Source organism: Balaenoptera ricei, chromosome 14 (genome assembly GCF_028023285.1).
Source record: "Balaenoptera ricei isolate mBalRic1 chromosome 14, mBalRic1.hap2, whole genome shotgun sequence".
In the NCBI taxonomy this organism is placed as follows: domain Eukaryota; kingdom Metazoa; phylum Chordata; class Mammalia; order Artiodactyla; family Balaenopteridae; genus Balaenoptera; species Balaenoptera ricei.
This window is the reverse complement of record NC_082652.1, coordinates 93378078-93400546: the sequence shown is the minus strand read 5'-3', so window position 1 is coordinate 93400546 and position 22469 is coordinate 93378078. Positions and strand designations below refer to the sequence as shown.

At 43.0% G+C, this 22469-nt stretch overlaps 1 protein-coding gene across 15 annotated transcripts in view; it reads right to left on the bottom strand.

The window, feature by feature from the left end:
- The window catches only part of ATP9B (ATPase phospholipid transporting 9B (putative)), a 258697-nt gene that overhangs the window by 205079 nt on the left and 31149 nt on the right, over positions 1 to 22469 (bottom strand). For 3 of the 15 annotated variants that reach the window (XM_059895068.1, XM_059895080.1, XM_059895075.1), the window contains exons 1-2: positions 21722 to 21873; positions 6447 to 6620 (exon numbers count right to left, since the gene is read on the bottom strand). The exons of 1 other annotated variant lie outside the window; for it this stretch is intronic. In XM_059895068.1, coding sequence (XP_059751051.1) covers positions 6447 to 6620; positions 21722 to 21837 — 290 coding nt within the window. In that variant the 5' untranslated portion in view covers positions 21838 to 21873. Of the gene's footprint in view, positions 1 to 6446; positions 6621 to 7997; positions 8062 to 10243; positions 10501 to 14742; positions 14865 to 15213; positions 15246 to 19956; positions 20093 to 21721; positions 21874 to 21954; positions 22038 to 22083; positions 22156 to 22469 lie in introns of those variants that run through there. 11 more of the 15 variants (XM_059895069.1, XM_059895073.1, XM_059895071.1 and 8 more) reach the window with 11 other exon arrangements.

Genomic DNA, 22469 nt, shown 5'->3' with positions numbered 1-22469 from the left:
AGGCTGACCCCTCAGGACTTATGTGTCAACTTCACTGCATGTCTTTCTTCCCTTTAACACACTCAGATGTGTTACTTTAAAATCACCCACAGCAGCACCCTGAATGAGGGAATACCTCATGTGTTTAAACTGAAATCAGTATATCCCTACTACGTATCCACCTAGCTAGCTCTTGGCTGTGCTCAGAAAACCTTCATCCTGGAAGGACGGGGCTTTGCCCTTTGGAAGCTGCCCTGTCCTCCTGGCGTGGGCACACTCATCGCCTGCAGGAGTGTCAGGCTCTGCCGTCCTGAGGAGCCACCCCGTGCGGGGGTCCAGGAACGCCCAATGCGTACCAAGCAGATCAGCGTTAAAACATTCCCCGCACCCCGTCTTCTGCTTCAACTGGAGCAGACAAAGAAGACCCAACTCTGCAAGAACAGAAATTTCTTATCACTGCTTGCCATCACTTTTTAAAAAATAAATCAGAACGGAGAGCATCTCCACACATAAAGCATACTTTTAAATCCCCAACAGTTATAAATCACAGTAGTATTAAACGATTTAAGATTGTCAAAATAAGTATTCCCATCCTTACTGTTGGTTGGGCGAAAGAGGGACTGGTCAAGTAGATCTCAGTCAATATTGGTAATATTTGATCTTGTTTATGCTTGTATGAGACAAAAATTAAGTAAGGCTTCAAATAAAATATAATAAGCTTCAAACTACTATGTCTCACCTTCCTGTTGCTTTTACAGTAGGACCTGGATCACCTCCAGCCCAAGCCCCCTCACCAACACCCGCGCGGAACCAAACTGGCGGACCCGCGCCTCTCCTTGGGGCACCTCCCGCAGCTGGGAGGGAGGGAGGGCGCGCACCGCCCGCCTTTGTCCAGTTACACCACCAGCTCCTCGTCTCGGACCCCCGCAACCACACTCACAGACGCCAACCTCCCACACGGCACACAAGGGAAAACCCGAGGCCACAGAGGTCAGTGAGCGATGTGCACGCAACAACTGGGCAGGGCTGACCCAGAGCCCGGACCTCGAACCCCACTCAACCCCGTGCTCCTCCTGCCGCGAGAACAACAGGCAGGCCGGCTCCCGCTCATCTCCACAGACGGCCTGTCCTTAGCGCAGCACACAGCACGGCAGCCATTCAACAGATGATGGAAATACATGAAAAATGTATGAGCAGGCAACAAGACTCCATGGGAAAAACATGGACTTCAAGGTCACGCTTTTGGAAACAACTCCCAGCAAGTGGCCCTGGGGTGGTCCCCTGGTCTAAGTCTTTGTTTCCTCATCCGCAGAAGCGCTGATGAGATTACAGGTGACACGCTCTGAGCTCCTGGCCCAATGCCTGCCGCAGGGGAAGCACTCAGAGCTCTGCCGTCACTACGCTGCCTCTCGCTGTCACATTCAAAATGTCTCCAAACTTATAACACTAATTGGCACAAAAAGTTACTGTCCAATAAAGCATCCATTGGCCACATGTGGCTATTTTAGTGGGAATTAATTAATATTAAGTAAAATAAAAAGTCCAGTTCCTCAGTCACATTATCCACCTTTCAAGGACTCAACAGCCACCTTGTCCAGTGGCTACCATATTGGACGTCACAGATCTAGAATATTCTCAGCATCCCAGGGGAGCTCTGGAGCAGGGCTGGTATACACATAGCACTCTGCAGGCAAGCACGACAGCTAGGACAGCAAGTCCTCGTGTGTGCACACTTCCTTCAGCATTTCAAATACAGCAAAAATCCTCCAGGAATGTATTCAGATATGAATTTTTCTCCTGAAACACATAATTATCTAAACTAATGGTTTAATGTGCAAAAGTCAGACAAGTCTTAAGATGAAACGGAGGCTAGCCAAAGCTCAGTGTTTGAAAAAATATAAATAAAGCTTAGGAAATGTGCATTTTCCAGAGTTTAGGCTGGCATCGACATATTCTACAGGCAAAAAGCTCTATAAATGCAAAACCACTGTCTTCATCACATGACACTGTAAACATTCGCTAGAATAAAAACCTCAAAATCTACACTGTCAGCAGTACATGAAACTAACATCCCATTAACTTTCAAAGCCCCATACTCTAGAAACTAAATACAATACCAGGGGCTAAAAACACATATTCAACAGCTCATTTTTTCTCTATAACCCTGTATAGAAAAAACTAAGATTCCTAGACTTCCAAAATGTAATTAAATTATTCATAACACTTTGCTACTACTATTACCAAATTAAAATCTTAGCATGATTTCTTCATGCAAAGACAGAATCAAGCAGTGGTTAGGGAGCCGCTGTTAAACCACCCGCTATTCCACAATATTAAATGAATACACAGTCTCGAAGTTTTAAAAGCCTGGGGCTCCGCCAGCATTGCCACCGGATTATGCAGACAGAAAATATGACCAGAAAGAGAAGACAAACCCCCCACATAAAGAAAATACTTGTAACCAAAAAAGTACGTGTAAGTAAGCCTTATGGAGCTGTAGAGCTAAGGGAGAAAGTAAAACTATGGGCAATTTTTGAAGGCAAAGTAATAAGAGTAAAACATATTGGTAAATACCGGTAAGTGAGAAGGAGATGCAGAGGAGTCCCTGGAAGAAAGAAATACGGAGCTTTACCCAGGTACAGTTCTATGCGCACTGCACGTTTCCTCAGTTACTCAGTATTCAGAAGACACTTTCCCATTTATATGTAAATCGCCTTACACTGTCAAGTCAAATTGAAACTAAATCCAATAGTGTACAAACTACACTTTTTTCTTAAAACATTTTAGTATTAGTAAGTTTTCGCAAATGCCTCTACAATCAAAGTAGTACTCCAATACTAAATAAAGCACATCTTTGTATACCAAGATCCTGTCTTGTACAATTTTAAGGGGCCATAATTAAATAACTTCCAAAATTTAGAAAGCCTCCTTCCCAAATAAATAAATGAATAACTAATTCTATCCAACAGGTACCTTTGGTTACCAAGCCAAAAGAGACACAGCACTCATGTCCTCTTAAGAGATCAGCATTTTCTCATGTTTCTACACTCCAAACGTGTTGCAGATTAACTGAAAGTGCAGAGGCCATTTAGAACCGGGAACAATCTTAGCATTTGATACCCTCCCCCTTCATATGGAAATGCCATTCAGGGGTTCCACTTTCATGGGGACAAAGTGATTTTTGATAGCGAGTGAAATGTAAACCTCGTGAGAAAGGCGCTACTGTCCCCCAGAACTACATGCCGGTGTGCATCACGGTAACCCACGTGGAGGACACTCCAAGGTTTAGAAGACAGATTACAGAAAAAGTTTTTTCAGAGTCAAATTTCTCAGAGTTGGAATTTTTGCCAAATAATAAAAATGAGAAGGCAGGTCTTAAGCCATGAAGAAATTAAAGCCTACTCAATCCCAGAAGAAGAAGAATTTAAAAATAAACCTTACTACTCACAGAATCTACAAATAAAAATACAATGAAATATCTGCAACTCATTAACATTTGCTATCTATCTTTACAATATTCATAACGTTTTCTTCTGCAATTAAACTAAGTAATTTTATATATCTTCTACTCTTTGATCCATCGCCTAATAACCTTAATAACACTGACTTTTATAATGCCTGGTATTTAGAAAATAGAAAGGTTAGCAAATATTCAAAACTGGAAATCTATAAGGAATAAAGAAAATAAGACCCATCCAAGTTGCTAACTGTACAGTCTGTTCTGTAAGGTGCAGTTTTAATTTCCATAACAACTTCCTGGTGTAGCGGATGCACACTGAACACGAAGTGTGGCCGCGCCTCAGGTCACTCTCGTCCACGTGGAAAGAGACGCTCGTGAGCGAAGCCACCACGACGGTTCGGTCAGCTCTGCCCACATGATCACCATTTACTAAGATAAAGACTTTACATACGTGTCGAGTATATATTACTGAGCTGTTTTAATATCCCCAAAACATGTTAGTTTTTGCCACTAACACCTAGATTTTCAAATATATTCTTAATATCTTCCTTAAGAAAAGGAATATTACAAATGAAATCCAAAATCTGGCTATGTTCCATTTGGTAAAAACAAAATCCTGTAAAAGACCGAAAATAATTAATTCAACAATGCCCACAATTCTTGGCAACTGTTTGACTGGTATGGATAAGTACCACTTCCAAAACACGGCCTGCCCTCTTGAAGTCCACACCATGAGCACGAGACTACGACCTTAAAGTTTTATGGCCATCAGTACCCACTCCCACGTCCCCAGTTTTTAGCAACTCTCTGTTATCCAGGGATCCTCCATGCACAGTAGGTAAGATTCTCAGCCTCCTCAATCCCACTGATCTCCACGTCAGGTTCCCTTTAGGAGGGTGAGACCAGGCACTTATCTACTTGAAGAGTGCAAGTCAGGACCGACCGCATTTGGACCACACCTCCTCGTCCTAGCGCTTTTCCCAGTCCATGGAGCCAAGAGCCAGGAAAGGCTCTGGCGAGTCAAGTCAGGCTCTGGTTCAGCTTCTGGCTTGGCCCTTGGCTCTCAGGAGAGGGCCTCTTCTAGTTCTTGGCCGTAAACAGCAGTGAGAATGCTCATCTCAAACAGCACCGCTGGGTCTGACCCCACTGCTCCTCCCACCCCACACTAATGGAGAACACACCACACACCCATCAGACTGCAACTGTGGCACCGCCCAAAGCTCCTCTGCCGCAGCCGTCGCTTCAACTCACGACACTGGCCACCGTTCCCACCGTAACTGCCCAACCCCTCGCTTCCACAGCTGGTTCTGTAATGGCTCAGGCTTCTCCCTGATGGGCAAACAGTAATGAAATTATGCTGGGCTCAACAGATGCACGATTACTGATGGTCTCTACCAAGGCGTGACCAATTCTGTCATTTTTTAGTCCTCATGTGTATCCCAGACACCTCCTCACTTAAATGAACTAATGTTCCCAACTGAGGTCAAGATAAAAGCCATCCTCTCCAACACTTACTTCACATGTCCTCCCCTATTTTTTCTGCTGCCTAAAAAAAGGATTATTAGTCTTCCTTTCCAACACTGTCCTTTTCCCCAGGGGGTCCCTTTCCTTCTTCCTTCATGGGCCTCTACCACACTGCTGCCATTTTAGGAATGTCATCCTTCCGGGTGGTTTCCACTACCATGACAGTAACAACAGCTCTCAAACCTACATCTCCACATCCTGCTCCTGGATCTGACAGAACTGTCTGTCTTAGACCAATCCAGTACATGACAGATTTACATAAGGTATCAGCTCATACCAGTCAGAATGGCCACCATTAAAAAGTCTACAAAGGATAAATGTTGGCGTGGGTGTGGAGAAAAAGGAACCCTCCTACACCGTTGGTGAGAATGTAAATTGGTACAACCAATTTACAACTCCAACTATGGAGAATGGTATGGAGGTTCCTGAAAAAACTAAAAGTAGAGTTACCATGTGATCCAGCAATCCCACTCCTGGGCATATATCTGGAGAAAACCATAAATCAAAAAGGTACATGCACCCCAATGTTCACTGCAGCATTATTTACAATAACCCAGACATGGAAGCAACCTAAATGCCCATCGACAGAGGAATGGATAAAGAAGATGTGGTACAGATATACAATGGAATATTACTCAGCCATAAAAAAGAACAAAATAACGCCATTTGCAGCAACATGGATGTACCTAGAGATTATCATATTAAGTGAAGTGAGTCAGTCAGAGAAAAGATAAATATCATGTGATATTGCTTATACGTGGAAAGTAAAAAATGATACAAATGAACTTATTTACAAAACAGAAACAGAGGAGTAAAAGATTTCCCAGCTTAAAAAAAAAAAACAAAAAAAACCAGAAACAGACTCACAGACATAGAAAACAAACTTACGGTTACCAATGGGGATAGCAGGGAGGGTGGCGGGGGTGTAGATTAGGAGTCTGGGATTAACGTATACACAGTACTATATACAAAATAGATAAACAACAAGGACCAACTGCATAGCACAGGGAACTATATTCAATATCTTGTAATAACCTACAATAGAAAAGAATCTGAAAAAATATATATACACGTATAACTGAAAAAATAAAGGGACTTGAGCATCCACTGATTTGGGTCTCAGAACCAGTCCTCCACAGATACCAAGGGACGCCTCTATAATCACAGATGGAAAAGAAAGGAACACAGTTTATAAATGTCAATACAGTGACCAGAATTAATTCTACCATGCAGTAATTACAAAATCACTAATTTCCTCCATCTTTTAAACATTAAAACATCTCACAAAAAAGTGAATTTGGCTTTCTGTCCCTTTTGGATTAGCACTGTTTGGTTTTGACTAAGGTTATTAATACTCTCCATGATGTCATTTAGAGAGCGGCTTCTTTAGTTTGATATAGAAACAAATGTGTTTAGAAGCTAAGCTTATAAATAACTGTGTAACCTTGGTGTGAAGGAGGTTAGGCAGCAATGGATAACAAACCTGGCACAGAGGAACTTCCATCCTCCACAGACAAACCACTCTAGGCCTCTCTTTCTTCGCATGATCCTAGCTCGCGGTAATTTGTGGTAATCACTTTCGTCATTCTCAAAGCCTTCTTCAGACATCATTAGTGGCATTTCATCCAAATGGGCAGACTCATCTTCCAGCTGGTACCTGGATAAAGGAAAGAACAGAGCACTGAGGCAGGCCAAGCAGTCTTCTGTGTACAATACGGGTCTCGCTTAGGGCAAGAGCTGGCCCAATTCTACTAATCACACTTTTCTTTTTCCCTCATACTAAGCTGTCCTCAGGGGAAGCAGACCATTACAAATAACACTGCACAGTAATGCTACTTTCCTTTGCAAAAAACTTAACCAAGGTAAGCAGGAAAGGAAAGGCTGTCCAAGAAAGCTGCCGTTACCGTGCCGTGAGCGGAACCCTCCAAGCAGCCTTCCACGTGTAGTTGTTCTATCTACGTAAAAGACCATTCTTTTGATGTTTCTGTATGCTTGCAATATCTTATAATGAACAACTGGGGAAACTATATTCAAAGGACAGAAATTTTAAGACTGGAATAGATGTCCACTCTCCATTACTTCTTCCATCTACAGCTTCTCCATCTTTTCTCCTGCCACTGCCTCTAAGACCTGTGGTCACCTGGACACTTGCCATTTTCTCCATCATTACTATCTTCTTTCTCTAGATCTCCCGTCACTCTCGAAAGCCGACATTTTGGAAAAGAAGCCTACAGAAGGATGGACAATGATGAGTGCTGCTCCAGATAATCAGGAACATCTAACAGCACTAGCACAATTTCCATTCTGCTCTTAACTTCAGTAAAATGCATCTCCTACAGTATATGACAAGCTTTATGTCTGCAGTTAGCTATCTTTTCAGCCATCCTTCAGGGACCTGTGTGCGTGTGCACGTGTGTGCGGCCTGTGCATGGGTGGGTGGGTGCCTGTATGTGCTGGTGCACATGTGAGTGTGTGGCAACGGTGCCATGTAGCACTCGCCTACTAGGATTCCGCGAAAAGGTCAGCAGGCAAGATTCCCAAAGCCTCTATCTTCATGAGACTTTATTCTTAAAATAAGTGCCTAGCTGTCAAGAATCCAAGCCCAAATGGAATTCAATGATGGAAAAAAGTCCTTGGACGTGAAGGCCAATGCCAACCTCCCACCTAAGTTTCTGTACCGTCTTCTCAACATTTGGTAACTAAAAAAGAGTCCAGCGAGTGGACTTACCAGGTTACTCAGTTATCCCTACAGGGAAGACATTTATAACTCCCCATTAAAAAATATTTCAGCGAGTATATCTGTGCACAGCACTTCTCCCATATTTTAGATGAATTCTTTCAGAGAGTCCCAGGACTAGAATTGTTATGTAAAGTCATAAGCTCTAAAATACTTGATACATATTGCCAAACTGCAAATTTAAACTCCCACCAATATGAGAGCTATGAGAAATACCAAAAACACTAGAAGCAATTTACCTTAGCCTTATCAGACTGGGGCTGAATACATTTACTTATTTAAGGGGAAGAAGATCACCTTTGGTGTCACACGGGGTCCTACGCTACCAATGAACTATGGCTGAGGCTGCTCCCCTCTTGCACGGAAAATTCAATCTAGCTGGACGCGTTTCGGAAGGTAAGAGGGGCAGCAGGGGCGGCCCGCGCAGACGTAAGATCAGGGCCTCTCGCGAGCCTGGAAAGGCAGAAGGAACTTGGCAGTGGAGGCCCTTGCAAATCACAGGAAAGACAACCACTTCAGGTGAGAGGCAAACATGAGATTCACTCTGCACTCTGGCTGTCCTGGAGAACTGGTCGAGGCAGAGCTGGAGCCAATCAGGAGGCCGCTGCAAGAGCCCAGGACAGAGACAGACAGCGCTTGAACAAAGGAGCTGGAGAAAAAAGGAGAGAAGTGGGTAGATTCGGGGCATTTAAGAGCTAGAGCAGACAGACAGGTGACGCTTGACTATGAACTCAGAGGACACGAGAGCCTAAGGACGACCGGCCTGTACGGGAAGAAGCACGGCAGTACCGCTCAGTAGGACAGAAAACACTAGCAGGGGCAGGCTTCGGACAGCAGAGGGAGAACCCTGAGTTTGGTTTTACTCATTTTCAGTCTGAGGCCTCTGCAACATGACGCAGGCAGCGGCAGTAAATGGAGCGGGCTCGCCAAGGACGGGCAGGAGCTGGGAGGCCAGCAGTGGGAGGGAATCTATTCTTTGGCCCCACCAGCTCCTCTTCCCTTAGGAACCTGGCCCACCCCGCCCACCACCCGGGAAGGACCGCTGTGTAGCTGCCTGGGACCTCAAACCCTCCTGTGGTTGGTCGGGGACAGGCAGCCAACCAAGCTAAGCCACGGCTGTCCAGGAAAATTCCGCGGCTGGAGCTGAGAAGAAGGCGGCCGTCTCCCTAGCTAACTAAAGCTACTGTCTCCTGTGATAAGAGCTGTTGGAGGTCTATGCCACTATGTAGAGTAAGAAACCCAGAAAACCAGTCTTCTGAAAGAGAAAAATGAATCAGACAGGTATGTGTAAAATGAAAAAAATGTTTGTTTCTTGTTTCATGTTTCAAGATTAAAATGTTTCATGTTTAATCTTTCATGGAAGATTAAATACATAACCTACTTTCAATATCCAAAAAATTGCTTTTTTTTCAAAGCGTAAATCTACAAGAACGGAAAACAAAAGAGGAGATAACAAAATGTAAGAAGCTGGGGAAAGCAGATGGATGGATGGTAAACAACTAAGCAGAACCACGAAAATGGAGTCTGAAGCCAGCAGTGAAGAAACCAGAGAACCAAGGGATTGGAACCTCGGGATCGGGACCCTAGCAGGGCTGAAGACCGGCAGCACCGGGTGCCTCTGGGAGGGGGCTGAAGGGACGCTGGAATAAGAACCAACTGAAAGCGCTGAGAGAAACATGTGGACCCTTACCTGCAGCCCCCCTCCCACCCAGCCAGGCAACCACCCCTCCGCTCCTCTGGGGAAGGGAGGCTGGGCTGAAAACAGAAGACTGAGTGAGGGGGCCACCGACCCGTCCCCCCCACTACCCTGCGGATTAACAATTCAGTGTGGAAGGGATGATGACGGTGACGAAAAGGAGAAGAAACCGGCACTGAACAGCTACTGACAGCTCAGACTCGCAGGCATTAATCTAGGCACTTCACATGTATTCACTTAATTCCCAGTTTTAGACAATTAACACAGAAAACCATACTACAAGAAAGAACAAAAACTCAAATGTCCATAGACAAACGTGGACCATACACACAATGGGATACCATTCAGCCATGAAAAGGAAGAAAACTGATACAAGCTACAACGAGAACCTTCAGGACATAATGCTCAGTGAAAGAAGCCGGACACGAGAAGACAAACACCGCGTGACTCCACTTACATGAGGTCCCCAGAGCAGTCAACTCCAGAGACAGAAGGTAGAGAGAGGCGAGCGGGCAGTGGGGGAGGGTGGAGGTCAGTGTCGAAGGGGCACAGAGTTTCAGTTTAGGAAGATGGAAGTTCTGTGGGTAGATGGCGGTGGCGGTCACACAGCAACGGTAACGTGCTTAATGCCATTTACTGGGCACTGAAAAACGGCTGAGGTGGTATCTCTTACGTTACGTACACTTTGCCACAATTTTCTAAAGAAGAGCAGACCTCCGTAATTATTGTTGGTGACACCCTGCTCTCCGGCAGCCACGTCACCGCTGGACGGCGGACCCCCCTCACCGCCACCCACGCCCTCAGCGCGCCGAGCTAATCCCCGCCGCACGGCTTCACCTGCACTTACCACGAGGCCCTTCTCCTCATCCTCCTGCTGGCTGCCACAGCCAGCGTGCTGCACCCTTACACACGGGGCAAGCTGGCTCAAGAGGTCGATCGTTCGGGGAACAGGCTTGTCAATCAGACAACAAACCAGAGTGAAAAAGAACTCCTGCAGGCGTCTCAGGCGAAGGAGCCCCGGACAATGGATGGCTAAAGTTTACTGGGTCCTTACTGCGGCCAGGCACTCTGGGGGTCTCTATTCTGCATCATCAAAGAAGAAAACTTTAAAGCAAATGAGAAAATGGGGGAAAATATGCAGCACATGACAGAAAAAACGATTCTTTATAAGCAGCTCTCACAAATCAATAAGAATCAATAAAAAAGCAAACACTTTGAATGACACATGAACAAAGACAATTCACAAAGGAAGAAATACAGCTATACTTAGAAAATTACACTCCACCGCATTAGGACCTTACAACAAACACTTGAGCGTCCACTACGTGCTAGCGCTGTCCCTGCGGGTACAGAAGCAAAGAGGCACACGAAGCCCCTGCTCATACACAGCTTAGGTACTAACAGGACAAAAACAAGACGTAAACTATTTTCAAAGGGGAAAGTGCTAGGAAGACAATAAAGGGGGTGATGAGACCAGAAGTGACAGGAGGGGGTCTTCCTCAGATTGTCCAGGAGCCTGAGTCTCAAGAAGCGACACCTGGATGAAAAGCAGCCAAGCACACGAAGGTCTAGGAAGACCTAGAGGGGCTGCAGAGCCTGGAGGGCTGCAGGAGGGGAGACAGCCAGTGTGGCTGGAGGGAGCGAGCCGGGCGGAGCTGCGGCAAATGCAGCTGCAGATGCAGCGGGGCAAGCCCCACAGACTGGGAAGCCGAAAGGAAGAGCGTAACGCGAATTCAAAGTGGAAGAGGAAGGCAGTGGAAGGCTTTAAGCCTGGGAAGAATTTTTGTTTTCAAAAAGGACGTTTAAAACATGCAAATTAAAACAACTGAAAAAATACTTCTTAACATCTGGCATGGCCAACAGTCTTGGATAACCAGGGACTCTTAATTGCTGGTAAGAATGTGAACAACTTTTTGGAGACTAATTTGTGAAGATGCATTGAAAGCCTTTTTTTTTTTTTTTTTTTCTTTTGGTAATGCAATTAAACTTTAACGCACAGGTTCTATTATCTCATAAAATTAAAAATATATACAAGATATATCTACAAAGATAATGATCACCGTGCTGTGCCGATCACCCCAAAAGCCTGGAAAAACCTTAATATCAACGATTAGAGTTGTTTTTAATACATGATGGAATACCATATCATCACTAAAAACAAGAAGGCAGAAGACCTCTGGCTGAAAGCATATGTCAGGAGAAGTAGCAGTCACTATTATCACCTCTCTTTTGAACACCTTACTCCACTAATCAAAGGGATACTCGTTTTAATCTCTCCATATAATCTTCTACAAACAACTCCAATTACTACTGATACCATCACTGAACATCCCTACAGCAAGCGACCTATCATTTGAGATGGTTTAGGCAAAAAATTACATAATCTAAGACAGAACTAATACTTTTCCTCTCAAAAATTCCTTTTTTCTTACTTCTGTGTAAGATTACTTCTTTTAAAACAGTCAACTAGAAAATGAATATTTATACAAAATGTAATTAAAATTCAAAACACCACTTAAATATATTATAATATAGTATACAAAATGAGATGTTTAGTCTTTTTCATTAAGTTCTTTTAGGCATTGTGTTGTTTTTTAGCAAAAGTCACAATCTTATCAAGTTTAATGCTAGAAAAGCAGTACAATGAGTCTGAAAGATAATGAATATAAGCAACATCATGTTTAGTAACCTCAACTTCAGAAATGGAGCCTTTGAGCTGGCAAGCAATTTATTCCACTTCCAAAGCAATTTTCCTATTGTATTGAAAATTTTACCTCAGTATTTAAAAACAATAAGATGATGAATAATGGATTTTTCAGAGACAGGATAAGCAGAGAATCTTAAGTGTCTTTGTTGCCTGGTGTCATACACACTTAATTGGTTTGTCACTCAAGAAAGATCAACGCTTCCAGCAATTAAGTATAATTCTGGAAACATATTTTTAAAATGAGTAAAAACAATGTGAACAAAGACGACAGAACGGATGATACTGAACCCAAGAGTACCACCACGGTAAGAACTGAAGACAGCTATCTCAGCTGCTGCCAAAGGTTTAAAAAAATTAGGAACTTTCAACAAAACATTCAAGTACTGGAAGATGAATAATTTACATGTATCTAAGTAAAAGTAGGTCAATACAATAACTACCTTAAACTCACATTTTTACCTTAAGTATCCAACAGCCTTATTGTTTCCACTTTGATGAGAAACATTTCTGAGAGTCAACTGATATTAAAGGGAGAAAAACATTTAAAATATGCCTAATGCTTAAACCTTCTTTAAGAAAAATAAACACCCCCTCTCTGCCTACATGTTAATAACGCAGAAAAACAAAGCGACAAAATGCTACAGAGAAATGTGTACATTTTCTTCATCAAATGCAGCTTCCAAGTTCAACTGTGTCACTGATGAGTCATTAATGAGCAGCAAAACCGTATGAACTTCTGAAAAACTGGAACTCCTTCCTTCCTACAGCAGCAGAGGAGATGAACAAGGGAATCGTTTAAAAAAAAAAAAAATTTAAAGGAACAGCGCCAGAGCAGCGTGCCTTGACATCAGCAGCAAAAACAAGCAACAGGGACAACGGTCAGGCAGTCCCTCAAGCTGAGGTGCCCCGGCCACACACTGTGTATGCAGTAACCTTGGAGTTACTGACTCCTCTTACACAATGTTCTGTAAGAGATGAGAATACCAACTTCTCGAATAAGAAATTACACCAACACTATACATAAATGGAGACAAACTTCTGAATCAGAGTTAATGGTACGATATCTAATATATGTAAATGTCAATCTAGAAATTTACAGATGAGCAGGCCAGTTAGCTCAGGACACACACTCCAGTTGCCCAGAATGTGCTGTCCCAATCGCCAACTCTATCTTCATGCTGACACTGTCGGTTTAGAAAATTAAGTGAGACATTTCCATGCTGGCAAGTGTGAAGAATGTCATAAACGTACGCAAACTAGAGCCCTTGTAAAGGAAATTAATTCTATAAATTTTAAGACTATGTCTCTGATTCCAAGGAATCCTGGGCCTGGGTACTTGGATAAATGCTATCTTACTAATCATTCTGTACTTTAAAAAAGCTTTCAGGGCTTCCCTGGTGGTGCAGTGGTTGAGAATCTGCCTGCCAATGCAGGGGACACGGGTTCAAGCCCTGGTCTGGGAAGATCCCACATGCCGCGGAGCAACTGGGCCCGTGAGCCACAGCTACTGAGCCTGCGCGTCTGGAGCCTGTGCTCTGCAACAAGAGAGGCCGCGATAGTGAGAGGCCCGTGCACTGCGATGAAGAGTGGCCCCCGCTTGCCGCAACTAGAGAAAGCCCTCGCACAGAAACGAAGACCCAGCACAGCCAAAAATAAATAAATAAATAAATTTTAAAAAAAAAGCTTTCAATTGCAAACCATCACAGCAAAGGAAAAGTTTCATCTTTACAAACAGTAAAATATTCTTTTATCATCATGATAATTGTAAAATTTTTAAGATTCAGAGAAAATTGTGGGTAGACACTCAATGAGAAAACTAACACTAAAAAAAAAAATTGTGTTGCCTCTACCAAGAAATGTACTAATATTTTAGAGATAATCAGACAGTAGGCAGCTGTTCTCAGCATGAGTCTCTTTTTAAAAGAGACTAATAAAACAGAAGACTTAAATAAGGTCCACAGCCCCATAGCATAACACCAAAACGTCCAGGATACAAGCAAAAATCACTCATTACACCAAAAACCAAAAAATCTCAACTTGAATGAGAAAAGAGAATCAAGAGATGTTAACATCAAAATGATGCAGATGTTGCAATTATCTGACAAGGGTTTTAAAACATTCATCATAAAAATGTTTCAACGGGCAATACAAACATGTTGAAGCATATGCAAAAGAACAGAAAGACTCAGCAAAGAAACAGCTAATATAAATTAGTATCAACTGGAAATTTTGAAACAAGAAAAAAAAAATAGCAGAGACTTAACAACTGAATGGACAGGCTAAGCAGCAGAATGAAGGAGACAGAGGAAAAATCAATGAACTTGAAGACAGAGCAACAGAAATCACCCAATCTGAACAGAAAACAGACTTAAAACAAATGAACAGAACTCATGACCATATGGGACTAAAAGAAAAGATCTCACAAGGTGTCACTAGAGTATCAGAAGAAGAGAAAAAAGAAGGTCCCAAACATAAGTATTCAAACAAATAAAGGCTGAAAAATGTCTATTGGACAAAAGATTCAAGAAACTAAGTGAAACAGTATAAACTCAAAGAAATCTATGCTAAGGCCCATAATAATCAAACTACTGAAAACTAAAGACAACGTTTGAAAGTAGTGAGAAATGATGATATCTTACCTACAAAGGAAAAATCATTCCAATGACATCAGATTTCTCATCAAGAATCATGCAGGCCAATAAGAAGTGACATAACATTTTTCAAGTGCTCAACCCCAAACTGTATATCTGGTGAAAATATCCTTTAGGAATGAAGGGGAAATAAGACATCCTCAGATGAAGTAAAACTAAAAGATTTATTTCCAGCAGACCTACCCTCAAAGTATAGCTAAGGAATTCTTAAAACAGGACAGAAACAATAAAATAAAGAATTTTGGTACATCAGGAAATAAAAGAACAACAGAAATAGCAAAAATATGGGTCAGTATAATAGACCATCCATCTCCTCTTGAGTTTTCTAAATTATGTTTGAGAGATGAAGCAAAAATTATAACACTGTCTGATGTGCAATTCTAATTGTATGTAAGGGAAATATTTAAGTACTTTTACATATGTAAAATTTACATGTAATTTTACAAGATACAAGCATACCTCAGAGTTATTGTGGGTTTGGTTCCAGACCACTGCAATAAAGCAAATATGACAATAAAGTGAGTCACATGAATTATTGGTCTTCTGGTGCCTATAAAAGTTATGTTTACAATGTACTGTAGTCTATTAAGTGTGCAACAGCATTATGTGTAAAAAAAAAAAAAAATACGTGCCTTAATTGAAAAATACTTTATTACTTAAAAATGCTAACCATCATCTAACAATGCAGGGTTGCCACAAACCTTTAATTTGTAAAAAACACAATAATGCAAAGCATAATAAAACAAGGTATGCCCATAATTACATTACCAATAGGGGAGAATAAAAGGATGTAAGGTAAGGATTACACACTTTACTCAAATTGATAAAATATCAACACAAGCATACTGTGATGAGTTATGTATGTATAATATAATATCTAGAACTGCTAAATAGTATTTATACAAAGAGAAGATCCAACATAAAACACCATAAGTAAATCAAAATGGAATTCTAAAAAGTGTTCAAAGTAACCCACAAGAAAGCAGGAAAAAGAAAACAGAGAAACAAAAAACACAGAAAACAAAAAGTAAAATGGCAGATGTAAGCACTAACTAACCATCACTACAATGAATGTAAATGTTCTAAATACATCAACTCTAAGACACAGATCAGCAGAGTGGATAAAAAATATAAACCAACCATATACAGACTAAAAGAAACTCACTTTAAATATAAGTAGGTTGAATTTAAAAGGATGGAAAATTATACACTAGGCCAACATAAATCAAAAGAAAGCAGAAGTGGCTATATTAATGTCAGTTAAAGTAAACTTCAGAGCAATAAAATTACTAGAGACAGACAGGGAAATTACGTAAGGATAAAAGTGTCAGTCCATCAAGAACACAAAGCAATCCCAAACGCAAATGCACCGAACAACAGACCTGCAAAATATGTGAAGCAAAAACTGATGAAACTGAAAGAAGAATAGACAAGTCCATGATTACACTCAAGAGACTTCAACTATCCACCCTCAACAACCCATACAGCAACTAGACAGTAAACCAGCAAGGAGAGAAGAACTCAACACCATTAACTAACGAGAGCTAATCACATTTCAGAACATTTCACCCAACAACAGCACCATACACTTTCTTTTCAAGAGCCCCAGGAATTCTTACCAATGCAGACCATATCCTCAGTCACAAACTGCATCAAACTTAGAATAACTGAAATCACACAAAGTGTGTTCTTTGATCACAAAGGAATCACACTAGATATTAGTAACAGGAAGATAACAGTAAATTTTCCAAACACACTTCTAAATAATCCATGGGTCAGAGAGGATGTCTCAGAGAAAATCAAAATACCAGAATTTGTTGGACACAGATAAGTCAGTACCAAGAGGGAAATTTACAGCACTAAACGTTTACACTAAAAAAGAAGTCTCTAATCAATAATCCAAGCTCTTACCTTAAGAAATGAAAAGAAGAGAAAAATAAACCTAATGTAAGCAAAGGAAGGAAAAAATAAAGAGCAGAAATTAATGAAGTTGAAAAAAAGAAAACGATAGAAAAAATAAGTAAAATAAAGATGGATCTTTGAAAAGATCAAACCTCTAGCAAGAATGACCAACAAATAGAAGTGAAGGCACAAACCACCAACACCTGAATGAAACAACATCAAAAGGGAAATACAGGACTACTACAAACAACTCTACACACATAAATACAGCAACTTACCTGAAACAAACCAATTGGTCATGGGGCACAAACTATGAAAACTCACCAAATATGAAATAGATCATTTGAATAGCTCAATAACTATTAAAGAAACTGAATTTTAAATTAAAACACCCTAAAAAGAAATCTCCACGTCCAGATGGTTTCACTGGAAAATAGCAAACATTTAAAGAAGTAACACCAACTTTACACAATGTCTTCCAGAAAGTAAAAGAGAAGGGAACATTTCCCTATGCATCTCACGGGGCCAGAAAGTAAAAGAGAAGGGAACATTTTCCTACTCATCTCGTGGGGCCAGGTAACAGGGGTAAAATCTGACCATCACTGCCACTCTATTCATGGAATTTAAAGTCTAACGAGAAGAGAAGCAGTTATAGTCAAGTGCAATCTGTGGTATGAGGGGAAACAGAGCCCTACAGGAGCCTGGCAGGAGCATGCCATTTTATCCTGGCTGGGGTTGAGATCAAGGAAGCCTTTAGAAGTAGTCGTTTCAGATGCTGACAAAGTCAGGAATAACGCCACTGAAATAATGGAGATGTGTAAATGCCAGAAGAAACAGCTAGAAGGGTCCAAAGTAACTGCCTGTGGGATGAGAGGCTGGGATAAGGGAGAATGAAGAAGAGGGGTAGAGAGCCACAGTATCTTATCATAAGCCTTTTACCACCAATTAACTTTTTAAACTATACGTAAATGTTACCATGATAAAATACAACCAAAGCCAAACTTCACAAAATAATGTAGAAGCACAACTTCCAGCCACAATCCATTTCTCCCTGCTCCTCTCACCTAAGTACGACTATAAACCTCGGAAATAAAGCAAGAGCCAACCACAGGAGAGCTCTGGAAGGTAGGAAGAAGGCAGCAGTGAGAGGAAGAGAGCTGGGCTGATCTGGGATGCAGAACTGGAGGAACACAGTGGCAGGACGTCTTACACGCCCCCACCAGACAAAAGGAAGGACACAGGCCCAGCATTGCCTAACTCCCAACCTAGCAAGAAAAGGCAGCCCAGGAAGGCCATTACTCCCCTGGCAGAACAAGAGTCCACCACCACCAGCAAGATAAGATTGACAAGTAGCCATGGGAATTGGCATCCTTTCCCACGGGCCTGAGACTCCCCTATCCCACCCAGAGACACGAGGGCATCCAGGTGGCACCAGTTAGGGCCCCTGCCACAACAAGAGGTTAGAGGCCTCAGGAAGCCTCCGTGTCCCCATGAGCCTGAGGCACCCCTCTTCTCAGCAGGGTGGGGGGCGGTCAGCAGCACCAACAAGTGCAACCCCACGACTGAAGCAGCCAGCTCAGGAAATGGCTTCTATCCATGGCCTCTCCTCTTCTCCAAGATCCCAGAGCAGCCAGGGGCAGCAGCAAAAAGGATTTGGGCACAGAAAGCCTCCTGGCCACAGTGGTGCTGAGTCTCCTCTCCTACCAAGACACACCAGGGAAGTCAGTGGGCACGTATGGAGAGGGTACGTCCACAGCCACTGCCCAGCCAACACAGCCTCGCCATCCACATGGGATGACACCACCACCTCTCACCAAAAGACACTGGGCCTAGGGAAATCCCTTCTTTTCCTCAGCAGCATAAGCAGAGACAAGTACGAGCTCCAGTAGCACCACATAAACCAAGCACACCAAAAATCACAACCCTGAGAATTAAACTGTCATTGGAACCATAGCCGACAAAGGTAGGCCAGGACCTATGTGCTAAATCTAAACAGGGTGATCATCTGCTAAAATAAAAGATATAAATACGGCCCACATTCTCCCAATATAATAGACGAAATATCCAGGAAACAATCAAAAACCATTCATCATACAAAGAACCAAAACACTGACAGTGTGAATTAGAAAAGACAATCAAGTGACACCAAAACTAAGATTAACTCAGATACTGGAATTATGTACCAAGCATTTCAAGCACCGAACATAAATATGCTTCAACAATCAATTTCAAATTCTCTTGAAACAAAGAAAAATTATAAAACTTAAAAATACAATAGTAGAAACAAAACTTCACTGGATGGGATCTACAGTAGAGTGAAAATGACAGAGGACAGAATTAGGGAACTTGAGAACAAGTAAATAGAATTTACACAGCCTGAACAACACAGAGAAAAGAAACTGGGGGAAAAAAGAGCCTAAAGGAATTACGTAAAACTAACAAAAGATCCAGCATTTGTATCACTGGAGTCCAGAAAGAAGAGGAGAAAGGGGTGGAAATGAAAGAGGACTTGAAGAAATAATGGCTAAAAACTCCCTAAATTTGGGGAAACAAAATACAACAGACTCAAGAAGCTCAGTGACTACCAAACTAGTTAAACCCAAAGAAATCATACCAACATACATCAAAACATGAAAGCAGCCAGACATAAATGATGCGTTACCTATGGGGAACACCAATTTGAATGACAGTGGACTTCTAATCAGAAACTATGAAGGCTGGAAGGAAGTGGAACAATAGTTTCCAAGTACAAAGAAAAGAAGTGTCAACCAGGAATTCTATACCCAATAAAACTACCTTTCAGGAATAAAGGAGAAATAAAGACATTCTAAGATGAAATCTCAAGACGGGCTATAGGAAGGTCTTGAAATAGAAAGGAAATAAAAAAAGAGAATCCTGGAACATCAGGAAGGAAGAACAAAAAGAGCAAAAATATGGGTAAATACAATAACCTATCCTTATCATCACAAGTTTTATAAACCATATTTGATGATTTAAACAAAGAGTATAACACCATCTGATACTCAGGACATGATATTTAAATTGCAGTGGGGAGAAGGGAGGTAAAGGAACCAAAATGAGGTTTCCACATAGTAAAATACTGATACCAATACACTACGGTGGTAAGTCACACACATACACTGTAATACCCAGAGCAAACGCTACAAAAACTATACAAAGACCTACACCAAAAAACACTGTAGCGACATCAAAAGAGCGTTCAAGTAAAAGGAAAGTAAGAAGAGAAACAGAAGAATGAGAATCCGAAGAAACACAAAACAGATTAATAAAGTGGCACACTTAAACTCTAATGTATCAGGGACTTCCTTGCTTCCTTGGTGGTCCAGTGGTTAAGACTTTGCCTTCCAATGCAGGGGGTACGGCCTCAATCTCTGGTCAGGAGCCAAGATCCGACATGCCTCAGGGCCGAAAAACCGAAACATAAAACAGAAGCAATATTGTAACAAATTCAGTAAAGACTTTAAAAATGGTCCACATCAAAAAAAAAAAAAAAAACTTAATAAAAAACTCTAATGTATCAATAATTACCTGAAATGTAATGGCCTAAATATACCAATCAAAAGACAGAGATTGACGGATTGAATAATGGAGAAACATGATCCAACAGAAACTCACTTCAACAACTTAGATAGGTTGAATGCTAACACCATGCAAACATTTATCCACAAAAAGCAGATGTGGCTACACCAGTCTACTAAAGTAGACTCCAGAGTAAAAAAAAAAATTGCCAGAGACAAAAAGAGAAATATTTCCTGACAATAAAATAAGTTTCCACCCTGAAGACCCAGAGATCCTAAATATATATTTACCAAATGACTGAGCCTTAAAATATATAAGGCAAAAACTCACAGATGCGAACTTTGATGGAAACCTATTGTGAAATAGGTGGCACGTTTTCAAATAATATCTCCTAAAATCAACCACTTAGAAGATTACCTAAGCAATTACTCTTCCAGGTAATATCAGGGAAGAAAGAAAACGATACTTCTCCACTTCAGGGCCAGACACTAAAAATGGGCACCTTACTAGCTTCTCCTGTAACCCTCAACAATTCTATGAGGAAAAATACTGCCCCCCGCCTCTGTAAAGCAGAGGAAATTAGGGCTTATGGTTACCTAAGATCAAACAGCTAACTAATACGGAAATGAACCAAGATTCAATTCAGCTCTGTAACAGTATAATATGTATTCTTTTGACTACATGTTACAGCCTCTCAAATAGCCCAAACCAAAAACTATTCTAAAATTGGAATCCTGAAGCAACTGGCTATTGAAACCTGTACTTTTTCCCTCTATGTACTAAAGGCTGATTGCTTCTACAATTGCTCAGGAATAAAATTTTAACAACTCTGAAAGGCATTATCTCCCCTTCCTATGAGTTTCTTTTTCTAACCACTCTATCATTTATAAGTGTAGTATTCTTCCCTTTGGGTAAGAAATAAGCTACGAACTAAAACCAACTAGGGTATGAGACTTCCATTTAAAAATCAAAGGTCTTCACTGTTTAATTCTACCACTTAGTAACTGTAACAATTTAACCTTTCTGAATCTCCGTTTCCCATTCTTAAGAGCAAAAATTCTTGTCAACACAAAGTACTTTGTATGTACACGTTCAAGTAAAACATGCACTTAGTAAACAAACTGAAATGTCTTCACTTGCTGTTTACACTTGTGAAAGTGATTCCCAACAAGGTTTGTATTTCTAAAACTGACTGGAAGTTGTATCTGCCATCTTCGCGATTTCTCCGGTGACACAGTACGGGTCTCGGAAACTAACAACTGCGTGATGGGTGCCGTGGGACCTGCGGTGCCCGTGCTACTTGAGGGAGCAGCCCCCCGAGCCCGAGGCTCTTCCTCCTCTGCGCTCAGCCCGGCGCCGGCGCGCACCAGGGTCGTAGCAGCGCCCGGGCCCCTCCCGGAGCGTGGACGCCCTCCCCGGCTCAGGCGCACCCGCGGGGCTCCGGAGCCGGCCGCCCTGGGCGGACCCCACCGGGCCGGGCGGGGAGGGGCGCCTGGGCGGAAGGGTGGGGCGGCACCGCCGTTACCTGCTGGGCCGCTCGGCCCCCGGCCCGGGCCCCGCCGCGCTGAAGTAGGCCGCGCGTTTGCAGTTGGCCGCGGCCGCCGCGCTGCGCACCGGGCACAGAGGGATCTGTTCCGCCATGTTCTGGCCGCCACCTTCCCGCCCCTCCTGGATCCCCCTCTGTTCGCCGCCTTTCCCCGCCCTCTCCTCTCAGCTGCGACCCCGCTGAGGCTCCGCCCGCGCGCCCTGCCCCTTCACCGTGCGTCGAGGCCTGATGGCGTCACCACGTGTCGGGGCCCGATGACAACACCGTCAGCGATGGTGCGGTGCGGGAGGCGGAGACACCCGAGACCCCGCCCCCCGCGCTTCGGGGACCGGTGACGTTACCTGCGGCGAGGGCGCGAGTGGGACGCGGTGGCGTTCGGAGGCCCGGCTCCCCGCGCGTCGGCCACCGGTGACGTCACCGCGCGGCGAGGGAAAGAGCGGCGGCCGCGTAGTATCGCGCAGGGCGGGGTGCGTGCGCGCATGCGCCGCTGGCCGGACTGTGCTGAGCGCGCATGAGCCGCAGCGCTTTCTAGTAAGAAGTGCGGCGGGTGTTGGTCCGCCGGTGTGCCCCGCCCGTGGGGACTTCCCTGAGAGCCAGGTGCAGGGCACCGAGGGCCTTGCCGCACACCCCTGGGACCCCAGCGCACCGGAGCCCGGCCACCTCCTTAGCGCAGTGCGCAACCTGGACGCCGCGCGGGGCCGACCCGCCTTCCCTCCTCCGTCCGGCG